We start from the raw sequence: 18230 nt of genomic DNA, 5'->3' as shown, positions 1-18230 counted from the left end.
ACACCTGGGGTTTCAGTTGGCGCCTGGAGGCTGAAAGGATCGAGGAAATATGCAGGTTGGTCCGATGCGATCCTGGAAGCCACCGTCACCACTGGATTTTATGCGCCTTCTCGAGGCTCAAACACGTATGTTTCGGCGGACCCGATCTCGCTCACGACGATGTCGGCGTCAGCTCATGATGGTGTGAGGCCAGGCTACAGGGTTTCATGCGTTACTTTGACGAGACAAACAGTGCATGTCTGTATATAGCCCGTTTCTCGTAGGAAGGCCCTATGATCTATGATGGGATCTGATTCCTTCTCACTGGATCATCAGCAAGTTATATTATGAGCTTGACATTGTTGGGGTGGTAGGGAGATGACTTAGACGATGGTGATTCTCCCACTCCAATTAAGACCCAGTATCCAGCTGCATGGTCCTCTCAAGCCAGACGTTGGTCAACTACCCCACTTTCTTTCGGATAGCAGCGCGGCAAGGTTGAAATGGCAAAGAGCATGAACTGATGGTGAGTGCGTGCAGCTTTGCATGCGACACTGTGTCCTGAGAGTGGTGGCCCGCTCACCAGTGTACGATGCTAACGCCGATGATAGGAACTATTCGCAGCAAGACAGTAGAGTCGAGAGCAAGGTAGGGCTGTTCAATCCGAGAGATACTAAGGTACGGACTCAGCCGAGGAAATACGGGGGTTTATAGGGTATAAATCGGGCCATGGTTAGGTTATTGATAGTCTGAGATCTGCTTACGCTTGAGATTATGTTCAGCCCACACTGGCTGCAGTTTCATCCTCTTGGGCGTATTTTCTACAATTCGGACGTAGACAAGTCTTCTGTCATATTGATACTACCAAGGCTACAAGAAGCTATGGGATAATGAACCACTAAGCATTGTCTCGAATATCCACCCACTTCAACATCTAACGATGTCAAATCTGGCAAAGTCGGGGAGCTTTGCTCCTCTCATCAGCACTTATGCCGTTTCCTATTGTTGGACAATTTAAAGTGAACTGGCTTCAAAACGACCGGGAGAATGAAATAATGTCAAAGGGCGCACATATGATAGGAATCAATAGGACTGGATCGGAACAGTGTCATGTTGAGACTGTCTGATAGACTCTGAGCTGCGGCCAGAGCCATATCTGACTTTCTTCCCAGGCACTGGAGTGCCTTTACACAGTGTTCACAACGCTGATACGCCAGCATGAAAGATTCCTGCTGCATTTGGTAACCACATTGTAATTTGCCAATCTCTCTAATTAGGATAGTACCTGCTTTTCTAAAAGAGTGGATAAGGACAGCAGTCCATGGCTCAGTCAAGGATGCCGCTTGATTGACTGAATCGTGAAAATTGCGGAGTTTAGGGTGCGACGAGCCCTGCAGGTCGTAAGAGTATTGGGCGAGCCCTCCAACAGCGAAAGCATTTTCGTGACGCAAGACGGAGATGAGGCCTGTGGTATACCGATGTTCGGCTTGAGAGTTTTGACCAAGTCGCGCCTGATCTATGTCCTCAACAGTATCTGCGAGCAACATCGCCGCAAGATGCCAATGTCCAGCCAGCACTAGATACCATGATTGTATGCGAGCCGGGAGCTCTGTATGGTGAGAGAGACAGTCCAGCATAAACTGCTTGTACGTGGAGTTCCAATACTCGTAGACCAAGAGAGCGCTGTGGATCGCTTCTTCAATGGCCCCTGCCTCACCTCCCCGGCATACCAGGGTATTGATATGATTTATGCGACGGAATAGGAGAACCTTGACTGGCGCGGCGTCGGATAAGACTTCTGCTGCCTCCTCGTAAGAACAAGGCCAGCGGGCCTGGTTGAGATTGTGGAGCATGTTACGTTTGCGAAGAAAAAGATCGCCCCATACACTTTCTTCACGTCGGCTAGCGGAATAGGAGCTAATATCCCATCCATCCAGATCAACGGCGTCCGGAAACGAGAAGCGTGACCGGGGGCGTATGATCTGACTGTCCTCATCGGAAATGACCGGGGGACGTTGATATATGACAGCTGTCAACGTATCAAACATGATGCCCAGCCAGAATAGAAGATCGAAAGTGTGATGGGTTTCAGAGTCCTTCAGCATCAGATCGATTTGGCTCAACTGATGGGTGCTTTTATCCCCTTTGCTCTCCTTGCAGCATTGCTCGAGCGCTCGGTTGGGACCTTGCCGCCGAAGCTTAATCAATCTAGAACGAAAAGTAAACAGCTGCCTAAGCGCCGTTTCGAGATACATTGGGGCAGGATCGTGATCTAAGAGCTCGTCGAGCTCCATTCCTTCTTCAACGTGTAGGGGTCGTTGCGCCAGCGAAAACAATATATTGGCAAAGGCTACGCGGAACGATGGAATTGCTCTCGAATTCTCCAGTGCATGACGCGCTTCATTCCAGAGACCCTCACGCATGCCACTTTCGTGGTGGGCTGAAGATGATGGTATTGGGATATCCTTGTCAGCTGAAGGCCTCTCCAGCCACTGACAAGCGAATGCCATAATGACAGCATGAAGTGTCTGTGTTGCTGTTCTACTCTCCACACTCGTGAGACGTCGACCCGGGATGGATGAGCATGCCCTATCCAAGAGGCAAATTCGTCTGTAGATCCTATTCGTGGTATAAGGACCTGTCTTCGGCCCTGTTTTGTCAACGTACCCCCGGGCACTGTAGGGACAATTACGCTCGGTCAGCCAACAGCTCAATGCATTTTCCATACTGTCGTTATAAATGTGAATTAGGTTGCGCGTCATCATGGAGTGCGCATAATTGTGTGCTAATTGGTTTGAGCCCACACACAGTGTAGTGTTTGTTGGCATCGACACACCACGTCCTTCGGTAGGTGGAAGACCGTGAAGCGGGAGCTCAGAACTGATATCCCATGTCTCAAATGATCGAGAGTCGGGTGTATCCTTGAATTGCGACGAAGTTATAGAACTGTTCATCGTGTCGAGCAGTGAAGTTTGACCGATACTTTGCCATGCCTGGCCGGCCCCGACAGAGTTCCATTGACTACTCATTTGTGGTGTCTGGTTAGGATTGACGTGCCTATCCCCATTGAGAGTCATGTCGGCGCTTAGAGGAGAGATGGACACTGCGTCGTTGAGGCATCCCCAAGTTAACCAGTCCGCATCTAGTTCCTCGTCTTGTGGCAACGGCAAAAGCGGGTCCCTAACAGACGTTGGCCATTCGCAATCCTCGATGTTTTGCAGAGGGAGCTCTGTAGGATTGCGCCTAGTGGAGGTTTGTTGAGAGGAATGAGGGGAACAATCGTTCACCTGCCGCGAGAGGGCGATAGCGATATTTCTGGCTCTCTTGCTATGAGCATGCCGGGATTCCTTGTGACTCAAGAGCCAGTCGAACGTGCATTTTCTTTTGTATTTTCTGCAATTGGAGCACGAGTGATTGTACGCCTGTCGAGCAGCAGTGTTGGAACTCCGTTCAAGCTCGTCAGCCAGGAGGGCATCGCATGCTCTCTTGCCTTTACGACATTGATCACAACTACGATGCTGACGGCGACGATAAGACATAATTTGCAGCAATATGTTATAGTCGACAGCAAGGTAGGCCGTTTCTGGGAGAATAGTTCAGGTGAACATGGATCCGAGAGATAATAAAGTACGGACTAAGCTGGGGAAATGCGGGGGTTTGCGGGGTATAGATCGGGTCGGGGTTACTTTTAAATTAATAGTTCGTGATATGCTTACGCTTGAGGTCACTTTCAGCCTGTCAAATCCCACTGGCTACGACTTGTTCTTTGTGGCCGGGATGCTACAATGAAGACTCCAGAAAACCTGATCAGTCATGGATTGCAAGCTACCAAAGGTTATTAGAGGTCATGGGACAGTGGAACACCAAGCATTGCCTCCAAATGTCCACCCACTTCAGCGTTTGACGATATCAAATCCATTAAACTTGGGAAGGACTGCTCGGATCTCCTTGGAATACGGGTACTCCCCTCCGGCGTAGTTGACCTGCTCAAAGACCTTTCCGGGCATGCTACCACCCATGTAGGTGGACTTCGTGGTAGGGAAGAGTGTCTTGTCCGAAAGTTCATTGATCTTGGCCTTCCATTCTTTGGCAGCCTTTGCGGTCGGATTGATGTACTTAATACCTTGACGCTCCATCTGCTTGATGGCATCTGCAATCCACCGCCCTTGGATCTCAACTGTTGTAGGGCCATTGCTCAGCAACGTTGGGCCATGCGGCCCGTACAGATGGAACATATTGGGGTAACCACTGACGGTCATGCCAAGATAGGTGAAGGCACCAGATTTCCATTCCTCTTTGAGGCTATCGCCATGGATGCTGTGAAGTCCCATGCTGGTCATGCCCCCGGTCGTGATATCAAATCCAGTGGCGATACACACAACGTCGAATTCATATTCTGTTCCATCTTGCAGCTTGATGCCCTTTTCCGTGAAGTCCACAATGCTATTGTCTTTGATATCAACCAAATCCACATTGGGCCGGTTAAACTGCTCATAGTAGTCATATTCCAAGCAAGGGCGCTTCACTCCCCAAGGATGTGGTGGCTCCGAAGGTGCCAGGAGCTCTTGGTCCTTGGGGTCATTAATGCGCTCACGCACCTTCTTCCTCCAGAAATCATAGACGACGCGATTCGCCTTGGCGTCATATAGATAGTCCTTATAATTCGCCACCCAATACCGAAATCCACCGTCACTCCACAGCTTTTCCAAAAATTGTTCTCGCTCCTCTTCGCTATCTTCAAATACACCACGCTCACACCAGGTGTACAGGAACCCCGCAAAGCATTTCTCGCGATACCTGAAAAGTTCGGGATAGAACGCCTTGGCGCCCTCTTGTTCTTCCACCGTGAGAGATCGCTTGCGCATGGGCACTGCCAGGTTTGGCGTGCGCTGGAAAACCTTGAGCTCCCCAGCCTCCGGTCCCCAGGCCTGGGTCACTTGCACACCAGAGGCGCCAGTGCCAATGATCGCGCAGCGCTTGCCACGAACGTCGATTTTCTCATCTGGCCAAAAGGACGAGTGGTGGACAATTCCCTTGAACTTCTCGATGCCCGGCCACTCGGGGATGTAGCGCTTCGCCGCAAAACCGGCAGCGATGATGAAATATTTCGCGCGTGCAGTCCTTCCATCCGCAGTCCGAATGTGCCAGCGGCCTTCCACTGTATGGAAGTGCGCGCCGACGACCACGCTGTTGAATGCACAGTCCTTTTTGATATCGAGGACCTTGTCCACATGATCGAAGTACTTGCGCAGATCCTCATAGTTGGGATAATTGGTCGACCACGTCCAGTCCTTCCAGGTTTCCGGGATCGATAACTGATACTCGGGCACCTCCGAGTCCACACCCGCGCCGGGATAACAGTTCCATCTCCAGGTGCCACCAATATCATTTCCCGCTTCATAGATGACAGCTTTGAGCCCGAGCTTTCGCATTTCGTACAGAGAATAGATACCGCCGAAGCCGGCACCCACAATCAGGACATCAACGTCGAGTTCATCGGCGTAATTTCCATCAGTGGGGCCACGCGTGGCATTATCGGCGAGTTCCCTTCTTACGGGCATGACTTATGGAGATGTACAAGGTAGATATGTTCGAGGTTGACAAGAAGATAGAAACGTAAATGAGCTTAGTGAGATATTGTTCTTCACTTCGACGATATTTTGAGATACGATACACTTGGTCGGAGAGAACAGAGTCCTTAAATATTGCTGGCAGTCAGGGTTAAACACCTATCATTATCCTTGTCAATAGATATAACCGACGGATCCGCATATGCGTAGTTCCAGCTATGCATCAGTCCGACTCTGGAAGGCAATGCCCTGCCCCCTCTCCTGGGTGTTGCTGCACGAGTATACCTGTACCATAGACTAAAGCCTGATGAAGCAAGGTCTAGATTGCCTCCCTAATAAAAGCTGCATCAAAACTGCAGCACTAGTGCTATGGAGACATCGGATGTGATTGTCCGTGCATGCGGATCCGCATCGCTGTCTTGTGACTCGGGACCGGTTAAAGCCTCGGTGTCTTCCATTCGGCCACACATAGAATCCCGATTATTATAGAATTCTTTACCTACTCCACTTGTCAAATCAATACTGAGTGCGTGGCTGTTAGTGTTCACGATTGCTCAGCCCCGCAGAGTGTTGCATGCGGATCCGAAGCTGCATATTGCATCCCCTCAATTTAACTCAATCTGTCTTTGTCTGTACCGTGGACGTGCGGAGTCCACCGGACTATCCAATAAAAAAGTACTAACTCGGAGCACTAGGCCATGAAGGATATATTGAGGTAAATCTCACTTCCCCAGATGGATTCACCTGCCAGTGCTTGTTCATACGAGGAGCTTCATATTTCCAACCCAACCACGCAAATGAGTCAACTGACCCCCAACGTGACCGGCTCTCTCCAAGCTCGGGTGGATGAAGCCTGTGCGGACCAAGAGAAGGGTATCCCTGGGGCCGTGGTGGTCATGGTGGGCAAGGATGGTCTGGAATATTTCGCCCATGCCAGTGGCAAACGGGGATATGGTTCGTCTGAGCCGATGACTCTCGATAATATTTTCTGGATTGCCTCATGCACCAAATTCATTACGGGCATTGCTTGCATGCAGCTTGTGGAACAGGGCCTTCTCTCATTGGACGATTCTGCTCAAGTCGAAACCATTTGCCCCGAGCTGAAGCGGGTCCAGGTATTGCAAGACGATGGAAGTTTGGTCGATAAGAGACAGGGGATTACATTGCGAATGCTTCTCGCTCATACCGGTACGACTCCAAGACTGGGAATGGGCATTTGTCTCAGGGACATACGCTAACCATACAATACTGTACAGCTGGCTTCGGGTACTCCTTTTTCAACGAAAAGTTACGAGACTATAGCAAGCCAGTAGGGTACGATGAGTTTTCGGGAAGTTCTTATGATATGCTACAACCGCTGGTGAACCAGCCAGGAGAGAGGTGGGAATATGGGGTAAGGTAACAAGCCGTCCAGATTCGAGGCAGAGTTAACAAGCGCGTCTAGGTCAATATTGATTGGGCCGGCCTTCTCGTGGAGCGCGTAACCGGTCTGTCCTTGAATGACTATTTCCACCAGAATATCTTTGAGCCTCTGGATTTGCATAATATTTCCATGTTTCCAAATGCGTCCATGAAGTCCAGACTGGCTCATATGAACTCACGGGCGCCGGATGGACAGTTATCACCACGCGATCACCTCCTTCGACGACCATTGATCGTGGAGGATGCTCGGGATATAGCCTGTTGCTTCAACAGCGGCGGGGCAGGCTGTTTTGCGAAGCCTCAAGAGTATTGTCAAATCCTGGCGACCCTTTTGAACGATGGTATATCTCCCACTACCAACAAGCAGATCCTACGCAAGGCGACGGTAGACCTCATGTTCGAAAATCAGATTCCCCAGTTCCCCAACTTCGCGGCACAGGAAATTCCACCCGCCAAAGCGGATCTCACGAACCGTATCGCTCATTTGTATCCATCCGCAACCCCTCCAGGCTGGGGGCTCACTTGTATGCTTACTGGGGGGAGCACTGGCCGTTCAGCACAGACTGGCCATTGGGCGGGACTTCCTAATCTTTGGTGGTGGTGTGACAGACCCAAGGGGATTGCGGGCATGGTCTGTACGCAGATACTTCCATTTGCAGATGCTCAAGTGCTGGGGCTCTGGAGCGACATGGAGTCGTTGGTGTACAAAGGTCTTGACTTGTAGCTCAGCTTGTCGCCATGCTAGTAGGGAAAGTTAATTCTCTGTTTTTACACGGGCAAAGTAAGCAAAAAGATAATATCCCTATTCAAATATCTGCCCTATGCGTAGATATAACGTAATTCACACGCGAGTGATCCACTCATGTATAGCTAAACATAGCTATCATTAGGTAGTAAGGGATCATGAAGTAGATTATACAGGTCCCCCAATCGAGACCACAACAGATCTGAACTGTCTTATGTGCCCTCGCTAGCAATTGCGACCAATCCATGTCCGTTTCTCAGCAAAATCAATGGACGGAAAACCGGGATCAATTGAACTCTTCGTCGATCCTCTGTAGGCCTAAGCCTCCTCGAAGGAGGATAACGAGCCAATTAAGCCTCATGTTTACCGCAGATCCTTTGTCGCCGCCCACTTAGGAGGTGCTAGCGGCCGCAAGCTTATCAAACGAACAAACTATTTTAGTCCTCAAGCGGGCTGAGGAAAACCTTCATTGGCCTGAGCCTGACTGGCGCTGTCAGTATGTTGAATACTACGCTATGCCAAGCTTTATAACCGACCCGGACTTGAACGGGATGGCTGTGCCTGCCCAAGTAATACAATCAGGCACTCTGCAGGTGATCGTCATGTTCAGATCATACTACTTGAGAGACATGGGGGCCGTAAGGATAAAATTCGATTTGCTTGATCTTCCATTTGCTTCTTTGGGGCCAAGGACGTGCTTCTATCAAGCCAGGATAAAGATACACTCCCGCAGGGAGTCCCTGGTCATAGCAGAATGCTTGCAGTAACCACAAAGAAGCACAGAAAGTCGCGAGGGGATAGGGAGAAGAACTGCAGGCGATGAACGCCTGATCGGCAGCTCTGCGATATCATATCATTGGCTGGCTCGAATATTCATGCCGCCCCTCATGCCCGCGCCGTAAGCTTGATTTATCACTCAATGAATATAGAGACAGGCTAGTGCTTATAGCTCTGAGCATCGCTGCCTTGCAGTGGCTTTGGCTAGGGTGGGTCTTAGGCCCCCCGGGTGAAGCAAATGCTGTCCTGCAATCGGCTCGGTGATGGGAAATCTGCTGTCCTGCATCGGCTCGGTGATGGAAAATCGTACTCATCTCAGCTAGAGCGGGCTCTGGAAGAAGAGATAATATGTCCAGGGTGGCGATTCACTCCACTGGCCTGAAGTGGCCGGAGCTTTGATTGATTCATCTATAAATTATGTCTTGTCCATCGAGCAACTCTTTCTTGACAACTTGAAATCACTCATTGACTATCGATCACCAAGAACAAAGCGCCATTCAAGATGCGTTTGACTTCTCCAATGTCGCTCGTGATGCCCATGGCGATCCTCGGAATATCGACCATTCAAGGGGCAGCGGCGAAGTGCTCAGATGGGCTTGTGAACGTTGTCTTCAACATCGGCCATGGTGGATATACAAAACAGCGATGGGAGAAGATCCACTCCGCTTCCAATTGGCTCACGTTCAATTTTGGATTCGATGAAAAGCAAATCCCGATGCTAGGTAACAACAAGACAGCTGTTGATGACGCTATTGATGCGGTAAACGGCCCAAATCCGCCAGATTTCATGCTCACTTTCAACGAGCCCGACAACCTATATGGCTCTCACCCGAGAAAAGTCATCTTGCAGCCTGAAGAAGCCGCCAACCTGATCAAGCCATTGTTGCGCAGACGCGGAAACCATACAAAGTTTATTGCACCCGTGCCGGCCTTCGAAAAGCTCACCTGGCTTCCCGAGTTTTTTGGAAACTGCAGTTGCCAAGACGCATTCTCAGCATACAACGTCCATATCTATAACAAAACTGTCGACGAAGCCATAACCCGAATCAACGCTTTCCACCAGAAGTGGAACGACAAGCCTTTGTGGATTACCGAGATTGCACCGGGCCAATATACAGGAGCATGTCCGAATCCCGTTCCCTGGAACCACACCACCGAATTCATGCGAGATATCTTCGCTTGGGGGGAGAGAACTGAATGGATCCACAAGATCTTTTGGAACTCAGCCAATGAGATCTCCTGTGGTGATACGAATGTGGCGGCCTCGTTCCTGCTTGATTTTAATGATAACCCGACGCCCCTCTTGGACCCTTTCAATAAGTTGACTTGTTCCTGAACTTACCTGTATCTGCTAAAGTATTTTCCACTTCTGGGGTCTCGCTCAGGAGTAACTGCCTGTCCTTAACTCTTCAGCCCGAGTACACACACGGTCATTCTTTTATATCTTGTCCTTATGCACATCGCGGAATTGTATTACGGCTCTCGTGGCTTACGGTCTCGCAAGCAATGAATCTACTTTGTGACCTCTTCCGAGTCATTCCTGGTCCCACTTATGCATTTTGTGTGCTGGGGGCTCTTGCCTGCTTTTAGCCTAGCGGGGTATCGGTTTCTGTGCGTCAAATCATAACTTTCTTGCCAATTGATACAATCGCCCAGGAATGATTCTCTTGAGTTGCATAACCCATTTTTGGGGCCAGCAGAATATGTTTTGCCTCCAATTTCCAAATATTATGTAAATCTAAGATAGAGAGCCAGAAGTTTCCATTGAAATAGTTACATTCTTCTCACCACTTCTTACTCCTTTAGATGCGGTCTATATATACTCTACATAGTTTTATATTCTGGGGTTATGTATGCCAAACCCTTGCTGGTGTCCAATCAAAGGTCCGGTGGTGCTGAGTCAGCCGGTCGGAGTTGGTGAATCCCGGTCCGAATCTCTCCTGAAATCCGTTCGTCTTTTTTGACAAGAAGAATTATACCATCGTGCACAGTGGATTCTCCTTCTTCTTAATCTTTAAAGATACATAGCCGAGGACAAGCTCATTGGATCCCAATGCCTAACCCCGAATCCCGTCGGACCGATGCGAGGAAAGTCCGGAAGACAATACCCGCCCCATACGGTCAAGCATGCATCAATTGCGCTCGTGCTAAATGCAAATGCTTACTATTGGCAACCGGGGATCGGTGTGATAGGTCTGCACTTATAGTGCCCTGACTTTAGGGTCAGAATGACTGGAAGTACATCGTGCGACAGATCACAGATGCGATCGTCTGGGCAAGGAATGCCGACCTTCGTTATCGCTTCGAAGGAGCAGAAAGGGTTCTTCAAGTACGAGGATTGCTAGGGTTGAATCTCGACTGGATAGTCTTCTGTCCGCCATGCAAAGCCCTGGTATAACTCTTCAGTCTTCCTCTGACTCGGAAAGAGCGCGGGAGGGTGAGACTTCACTAGAAGGGCACGCTGAGGAGTCGTCCAGCGCTCTTAGCCTATACGATATTCGAACAAGGACTCCTGTTTCTGTGCTACCTGCATTAAATTATGCAAGCAACTTTGTTCACATCCCGTGCGATACATCAACACGACTTCTCGAGCAGTTCCGTAACGAAAATCTTAACTATCTTCCCTGCATCCACATACCGCCTCACGTCACCCCTCAAGAACTTATGCAAGAGAAGCCGTTCTTCTGGTATTGCCTGACCGCAGTCCTGACACCAAACCTGATCGAAAGAGAATCCCTCTTCACCAAAGTGCACGATACCATCTACCAAAAGCTGGTTGTGGAAACGACCCCGAGCATGGACCTTCTTCTCGGCCTTATGACATTCATGTCATGGTAAGTGAGCGAAGAATCCATCGTCACCATTGAAGAAATGTAGCCCAGTATTATCTAACTTGATCATCCAGGAAAGTATACTGTGCGAAGCCATTTCTCAACTTCTACAGCCACCTATTGACCGGGCTTGTCAGCGAGCTGGGTATAAACAAAGCTCCCCGAAAGGACCAATCCGTTCTGCAAGGATTCAATCGAGCCGCCGGTCTGAAGACTGAGCCCGCTATGAAGAGAACTTTGGAGGAGCGACGGGCCGTGCTGGGGTGTTTTGTGATCACTTCAAGGTAAACCGCAACTTGCACATTTGATGATATTAACCTGACCATTAACTGTCGCCCTAGCATCGCGTCGTCGTTATTTAAAAGTGACGCCTTGCGTTGGACTCCCCACATGGAAGAAAACCTCGAGATCCTGGCTAGCACGAAAGAATGCTTTGGAGATGAGCTGTTGGTGTGGCTCGTCAGGATTCAGTTGGTGGTCGACAAATCTTATCATCTTCGCCGCGATGGTGAGAACTGTCATTCATCACCTCTTGTTACAGACGTCTTGCAATCTCAACTCGAATTGGTCAAGCGCCAGATACCCGCATATCTGAAGAATAATCGTATGTCCGACGCTCTCCCTTTCCAGATGGGTGTCGTTAACTCGTCCGTCTAGATGTCATCTGCATGTATTTCTCGAACGCAGAACTTGCAATTCATGAGGTCTTTATCAAGGCACCCATCCCAACCAATAGTCCAGACCCCCAGAGCCTCAAAAGCCTTCATACGTGTCTTCTCGCTGCGAAGTCTTGGTTGGATGTCTGGCTGTGTGTTCCCCCAGAACACTATATGGGGGTATCCTTCACCATCTTCTTCCAGTTCTGCCGAGCTCTTGTGGACCTCTTCATGCTTTCTACCCTGGATGACCCAACCTGGGATAGGAAAGCTGTCCAAGACTGCGTTAACCTATTCCATTATCTTGACCTTCTGCAAACCAAATTTAAAAGGTCGTCTGACCAACCCGGCCAAGACGGGGAAGCGACCATATTTTCAAAGGGCGTCAGCATGATATCGGCTATCAAAGAAAGATGGGGACCATCATTGATGGAGGCCCGGCCGTATCTTCCTACCACCGAGATGGCTAACCCGACCGTACATGATACATTGGACAACCCCGGCGATCTAAAACTTGACGGTATGGATGACGCATGGATGATGGAGTTATTTGGATTCTTATAAAAATGAGAAGACTTCCTCCATCTTCTTGAAGACAAACCTTTCTTGACTTTGGGTTAGTGCGGGTAAGCGAAGGAACCATTATTGCACCCGGTAGTGAGCCCATCGGGAAGTACGCTAACTGGGTGTGGGCTGGCCATGACAGGCTGATAGCAAGAGATCGAATTAGTCAAGGATTCGCGTTTATAAGCTATATACGTAATAGGATGGCGGGGCTCAAAAGAGGCGCACACGGTATATGTCATTGAATGCTTCAACAACACTCGAAAGCCCCACGCCAGTTGAATTGGTTTCTGAGAGGTGTTTTGCACCCCTAGCTCGCGTTCACAAAATCATACGAGAGTCTTGCGAAGACATCCGGTCTAGCTAGACATCGTATATCGGCCTTATTACATCTCTAGTAGAGATTCTTTCGGACGCGGCCTATCACACAATATCATTGTCTAGCGCGTTAAACGCAGGTACCGCAATACTTGGCTGCTGGGTGGAGAGCCAGATGTCAGTCTCATTGAGATCGTAACTGCCGTCTCTATCCGGCCTTTGAATCTTCCCCTGAAACCTACCAGTCGAACTAGCCTCCTTGCTGCTGCGACCGGAAAACATCCCATCTCAGATGGCAATATCTCACCGGGGTGCTGTTAACAAGGTGCAAGGGCTGCCCCGCTCCAAACTCACACATTGTTCACATTGACTTACGTTGATCAATCATATTTCAGTGACTGAATCCAGCCCCATGGACCGCACGGCATGTCGTTGAGGGAAGGCTGGCATTGCCCATTGCCATGGCGCCTGTAAAGTGGATCACTCAGCGCTAAGGAAGTATCGTCTTTCCTGGCGCTTCTTCCGTAGTCGTAACACCATGCATGCTACGTCACAGTGGTAACCGGTGTGAATCTTTTGTTCAGGCGCTTCTCGCGCGGCCAGATCGGATTACAGTAAGACTTGGTAAACCATGGGCTACATCAGCAACAGACAAGAAGGAAAAATAAAATAAAATAAAAAATAGCAAAGGATGGTTCAGGAATAGCCGTCATCATTCCTCAACGCTGGTCAGGGACGATCTGCCCCTCGAACTCGCCGGCTTGCGCTAGAGAGAGGAAGGTACTACCAGTGGCCGATCTGGATCAGCGCCGCTTTAGCCTGTGGGCACCATTCGGCTGAATTCTGTGCCGTGTCTTTCTATGTGGGGGAAGTTGGAACGAATATCTGACGTGCGGGGCAGTGAAAGTGTTTTCCAGCGTAGGCTAATCAGGGCTGGTGTTGGGGCCTTGGCAACATTATACGATGCACAACAGTGGATCACTTCCCTAGGCAATCGTCATTTCGTCAGGCGTCTAGTTGTCGCGTTCGTAATTTCCCAGCCTTGGAAATGACGTCCATGCTGGCTCGGTAGTCAGGGAGCTTTCCCCACGGATCAGATACTGAGATCCGTCGGGTTCTGTTTTTAGTAACGCATACCCTAACGATTTTTTTTGCTTTAATGCTAGAATCTTTGAAGAGTACGATTAGTCATTTGGGAAAATAATGGTTAACCTTAGGAAAGAGACGTAGGTTTAGTTCGGGAGTCTACAGACACTGGTCATGCCAGGATTGAGGGGAGAATTCTGACCACGTACTGCTGACAGGGGGTTTTGCCCTAACTGGCAGCTCATTGCACAGCTACACCTGGATGGTCGGACAACATGCTTCATTCTTCTTCTCTACCTTGCATGCTTAGTAAGTGCAGATTCCCCAGTGCTTGGCCACCTTTCATTCGACGAGCACCTGGACTCCCCATTCAGCCAATGAGGTCTACAGTTTCTGGCATGCATATGGTAAGTCTTCCGACGTAACGCACCCCTCTCCCCCCTCGGAGACCCTAACGCAGGAGCGGGATGACCGCATGTAGATATCCGTGTCCATAAAACGATGGTGCAATTAACAAGGTTCGTAGAGCGTCCATGGTGTTGCACTGGTGGGGTGGATGAAGGCCTGGAATCTTCGGTTAAATGCACATCATAGGTTACGGATGAGGAGCGGTAGTTCATTTACAGTAGTGCTATGCCGGGGATTGAAGATCGCAGGCTCAAATCAAGAAATGCACCATTAACATGCACGACTCACCCTCCTCCGGACCTCCGGTTATGCATGCGAAAGATTCGCGAATTCTTGGTTGTACCACGGAGTATGTACGAACCCAGTTGCACGGAGGACGAGTCAACCGACTGTATAAGCCAATCCTAGGCCACCAACCTGCCACCTCTTGCAGCGGGTCAAGAGTCAACAAAGACCAGGACGCGCGGGGAACCTCGTAGTGGGGGAAGAGTCGTATTGCGCCAAGAGTCATCACGGTGGACGCTATTCCTGGGACCCCACCAGAACTCTAGCGCTCTTGTGCCCTATCCCAGAGCCCGAATGATGTAATATGCTCATTCCACCCTGAAAGGCCACATATAGTAGCTTCAGATTCAGTGCGATCGCCTCGGAACAAGCCAGTGAATAGAGCCAGCCATCACGCCATCGGAAACACACGAAGGACTGTGCGCCATGCATCAGAAAAACGAATCCATCCCATAGGATTGGCCATGTTTCCCATGTGAAGTGAGGGGGGGGCTCAGGGATGGAATTGAAGTATGCAAGCCGAGTGGCATACCGAGAGTATATAAAGTGTGTCGGAAGAACGACCGCTTTTGACAAATATCTCGTTGGAATCCCAAGCTGCTCTTCCATCCCGTTTCAATTCTCACACATTTGCATCGATATACATCTATCAATATTCATTCTGCAACCATGGCAGCTCAAGTACTAACCGAAAACACCTACCTGGCTGGAGCCCGTAACAGTCTCAAGAAGGAAGACTGTATGGAGCTCTATGAGAAATGGGCCGCCTCCTACAACGAAGACCTTGCCGACGCATCCCAGAACTATATCGCCCCGCTCCTGGTTGCCCAAGCCGCCCTCGCCTCAAGCAAAGACCCCGAGGCTACCGTATTGGACGCCGGTTGTGGCACGGGGCTCGTGGCCGAAGCCCTTGCTAAGGGCAGCAAATGGACTATTGATGGCATGGATTTGTCTCCTGCCATGCTCAAGGTCGCAGAACAGACTGGCGTGTACCGAAGCCTCTTCAAAGTAGACCTCACACAACCGATCGATCAACCAGACCAGAAGTACGATATCGTGACATGCTGCGGCACCTTCACGCGTGGCCATGTCGGGCCCGACCCTGCCCTGAGGGAACTCATCCGTCTTCTCAAGCCAAACGGTGTCATCGCCGCCACCGTCCTCGAAGAGATTTGGGTGTCCGGCGGCTACAAAGCCGAAGCCGACAAGCTAGAGAAGGAAGGTCTAGCAAAGGTGGTCAGTCGAGACCTCATCGACTATCGAAAGGGAGCCGGCGACAAAGCAACATTGCTCCTGATGAAAAAGACAGCTTCCGCTTGAACATTCTCTTGTGTTGGACTTTTGGCGTGAGAAGGGAGGGAGGCTTTCTAACATTCTAGCTATGGACTGAGCTTAAGTTGGCAAGGACCTCAAGCCTGTTCCCAATGCGACTATTCGTTCCTTATTCCCCAGTGCGACTGCTTTTACCGTCCCAGTGCGACTGCTGTTTTTCCCCAGTGCGACTATTCTTTCCCAGTGCAACTGTTCTTACCCGGTGCGACCGTTCTCCGATGGACTTCGACAGGGACCCAAGTCTAGGTTGCGTTGTATATGTACAAGCTTACTAGATAATGAGAATATAGACCTGGAGAGTAAAACACACAGCCTGTAGGGATGGAGAAGTTGAAGAGCTCACTTGCCGTAAACGGTAACCATGAAGGAGTCCACGGTTCGTACTATAATACTTTAGAAAATAGAGGAGAGATTGTACGCAGGGATAACTCTTAAAAGTAGTTAATGCATGAGTACCAATTCCACGTGAAATCCTCGCAAGAAACGGTTATCTTTATCTCTTGATCTCAATGATCTAAAGAAACTTTGATGTCTGTTGTATCCAGACTCTTCCGAGCCAATAGCCAACATGACAGGAACGCAGAATTAATCCAACAAAACGGCCTTTGGAGGACCTAGAATTCTCTATGTGAGACATACAACTGGATAACCCCAGTGGTGATATGAAACGACGTTTCTGAGGTGACGCGGCGTGGTAGGCACCTGGACCGACCGCAATATAGGTTAGCACCGAAGCTAGTATGAGCTTACTTGGAGTGGGAGAACTTTCGGAAAGAAAGATGTTGATTAAAACATCCATCATGTATCATGATAAACTATTGGTTTGGCTCGTGGCAGGCTGCAGATGTTATATACGTTGGTGACAATAGTTACTACACTGACTAATACAACTATATACTGTGCGAAGTGGCGCCCGCCTGGCTGTTAATCGAAGCTTGTAGTATAATCTGGAGCACGAAAGAGAGATCCGTATTGAGCTCTTTAGGGAGAATCTCTGATATGGTGTCTAATCAGAAAAAGATTGGCAAGTTCTATTTTTCCATCTTCACGACTGAAAGCCCACGGACTAGTTAACTCTCTTCAAGTCTCTCCCCTAGGCAGGTTTTCCACACTGCCCACTTCCACAATATAGAAAAGTCGAAATGCGAGCTCAGCTACTCACGTAGTGCCCTTTGAGACGTGAGATTCACGAGGATTGGCATGGAAAATACGTGAGTTGTGATTTTCAAGAAAAGGAGTTGCGACATCAAACCCGTTGACATTGTGAGGATCCGCTATTTGCGCCATCAGGGTCTCATCCAGCTGAGGCCATCTTACAAGAGTCCAGCGACGCGATTCCCCATGCTGTCGAAGCACGTAGACTGGAACAATGGTTTTGCATTTGTGCGCTGTGTTAAAAATCATAATCGCGGCGATTGATCTCAATGACAAGAAAAGTGCGCTCACTCCACACCTCAATGGCGAGAGAGAGGATTCGAGAGTCATTTCTCATTCGGGGAGAACTTCGCTGACAATTCTATTCACCGAGGCCCGGAAGTCTTCAGGGTCCAGGCGGTTGGTATTGCATTTAATGACCACTCGTTTTGCATCATCGTTGGTCAAGAGCTCTTTGCGAATACCAGACAGATTTGCAATGAATGCCTTATAAATAAGGAATGAATATCTCTAAATAATATATAGAACAAGGCCAGTGCGACCGAAGAACGAGAGACGGGGAGGGTAATAGAAGAACGAAAGATAGTCTGTAGAAGTTCATCCCTTCTGAAGGTTGCGGTTGGCCTGCACGGAGCTAATCCCAGACTGGCAAGTAATGCCGAATAATGTATACCTTAAAGTTCAGGCAACCATGGACTATCAAAAGCAGCAATCTTGAGGAAACGGAGAGAACAAGATAGGTACAGCGCAGTTATAATTATGATGGGGAGCCAACGCTACAATGCCTCGATCTGAAAGCAAAGGAGAGTGTCTGGCACTTGTTGTGGTCCAACTTGAAGCAGGGTACCTCATACATGCCGAGCTGCTGGTATCAAGTGCCATGATAGCCTGTATATACCTTTCCCCACTAACAGCCATGGTGGCACAGTCTGTGGGCCCACCAAGCTTGGAGGCTTCTACGTTTTGGGAGCGGTCTTCTCGACCGTTAGAAAGCGGCCCCAGTGCCCGATTCCCCGGCCCCACTGTCCTAACTAGTATCACTTAGATCCATATCTCGTGTGGCGATATTATTGGGCGAGTATCTCTGTCATTCGACTGGAGA

The 18230-nt window shown here is 49.5% G+C and overlaps 7 protein-coding genes across 7 annotated transcripts; 5 read left to right on the top strand and 2 right to left on the bottom strand.

Annotated features, from left to right (window-relative positions):
* Positions 1-1037: 1037 nt before the first annotated feature.
* Positions 1038-3518, bottom strand: AO090012000035 (Zn(II)2Cys6 transcription factor domain-containing protein; the record flags this gene model as incomplete). Its single annotated transcript, XM_001727066.3, has 1 exon — positions 1038-3518. The coding sequence occupies one exon, from the start codon at positions 3516-3518 to the stop codon at positions 1038-1040; it is 2481 nt and encodes an 826-aa protein (XP_001727118.3).
* Positions 3519-3872: 354 nt separating this feature from the next.
* AO090012000034 (flavin-containing monooxygenase) lies at positions 3873-5540 on the bottom strand (the record flags this gene model as incomplete). The annotated part of the gene is made up of 1 exon (XM_001727065.3): positions 3873-5540. The coding sequence occupies one exon, from the start codon at positions 5538-5540 to the stop codon at positions 3873-3875; it is 1668 nt and encodes a 555-aa protein (XP_001727117.1).
* Positions 5541-6283: 743 nt separating this feature from the next.
* On the top strand, positions 6284-7695 carry AO090012000033 (serine hydrolase domain-containing protein; the record flags this gene model as incomplete). Its single annotated transcript, XM_001727064.3, has 3 exons — positions 6284-6737; positions 6806-6942; positions 6994-7695. 3 exons carry the CDS (start codon positions 6284-6286, stop codon positions 7693-7695), a joined length of 1293 nt encoding a protein of 430 aa, XP_001727116.3.
* Positions 7696-8995: 1300 nt separating this feature from the next.
* Positions 8996-9829, top strand: AO090012000032 (glycoside hydrolase family protein; the record flags this gene model as incomplete). Its single annotated transcript, XM_001727063.1, has 1 exon — positions 8996-9829. The coding sequence occupies one exon, from the start codon at positions 8996-8998 to the stop codon at positions 9827-9829; it is 834 nt and encodes a 277-aa protein (XP_001727115.1).
* A 1043-nt stretch (positions 9830-10872) lies between these two features.
* Positions 10873-11926, top strand: AO090012000031 (uncharacterized protein; the record flags this gene model as incomplete). The annotated part of the gene is made up of 4 exons (XM_023236288.1): positions 10873-11327; positions 11399-11608; positions 11666-11794; positions 11866-11926. 4 exons carry the CDS (start codon positions 10873-10875, stop codon positions 11924-11926), a joined length of 855 nt encoding a protein of 284 aa, XP_023091224.1.
* A 66-nt stretch (positions 11927-11992) lies between these two features.
* On the top strand, positions 11993-12544 carry AO090012000030 (fungal specific transcription factor domain-containing protein; the record flags this gene model as incomplete). The annotated part of the gene is made up of 1 exon (XM_023236287.1): positions 11993-12544. The coding sequence occupies one exon, from the start codon at positions 11993-11995 to the stop codon at positions 12542-12544; it is 552 nt and encodes a 183-aa protein (XP_023091223.1).
* Positions 12545-14449: 1905 nt separating this feature from the next.
* Positions 14450-15961, top strand: AO090012000029 (class I SAM-dependent DNA methyltransferase; the record flags this gene model as incomplete). The annotated part of the gene is made up of 3 exons (XM_023236286.1): positions 14450-14466; positions 14598-14705; positions 15364-15961. The coding sequence occupies 3 exons, from the start codon at positions 14450-14452 to the stop codon at positions 15959-15961; spliced, it is 723 nt and encodes a 240-aa protein (XP_023091222.1).
* Between the last annotated feature and the right edge of the window lie 2269 nt (positions 15962-18230).

Source organism: Aspergillus oryzae, chromosome 4, assembly GCF_000184455.2.
Source record: "Aspergillus oryzae RIB40 DNA, chromosome 4".
Classification (NCBI taxonomy): Eukaryota; Fungi; Ascomycota; class Eurotiomycetes; order Eurotiales; family Aspergillaceae; genus Aspergillus; species Aspergillus oryzae.
Note: the sequence above shows the minus strand (reverse complement) of the source record. Positions and strands in the feature narration are given on the sequence as shown.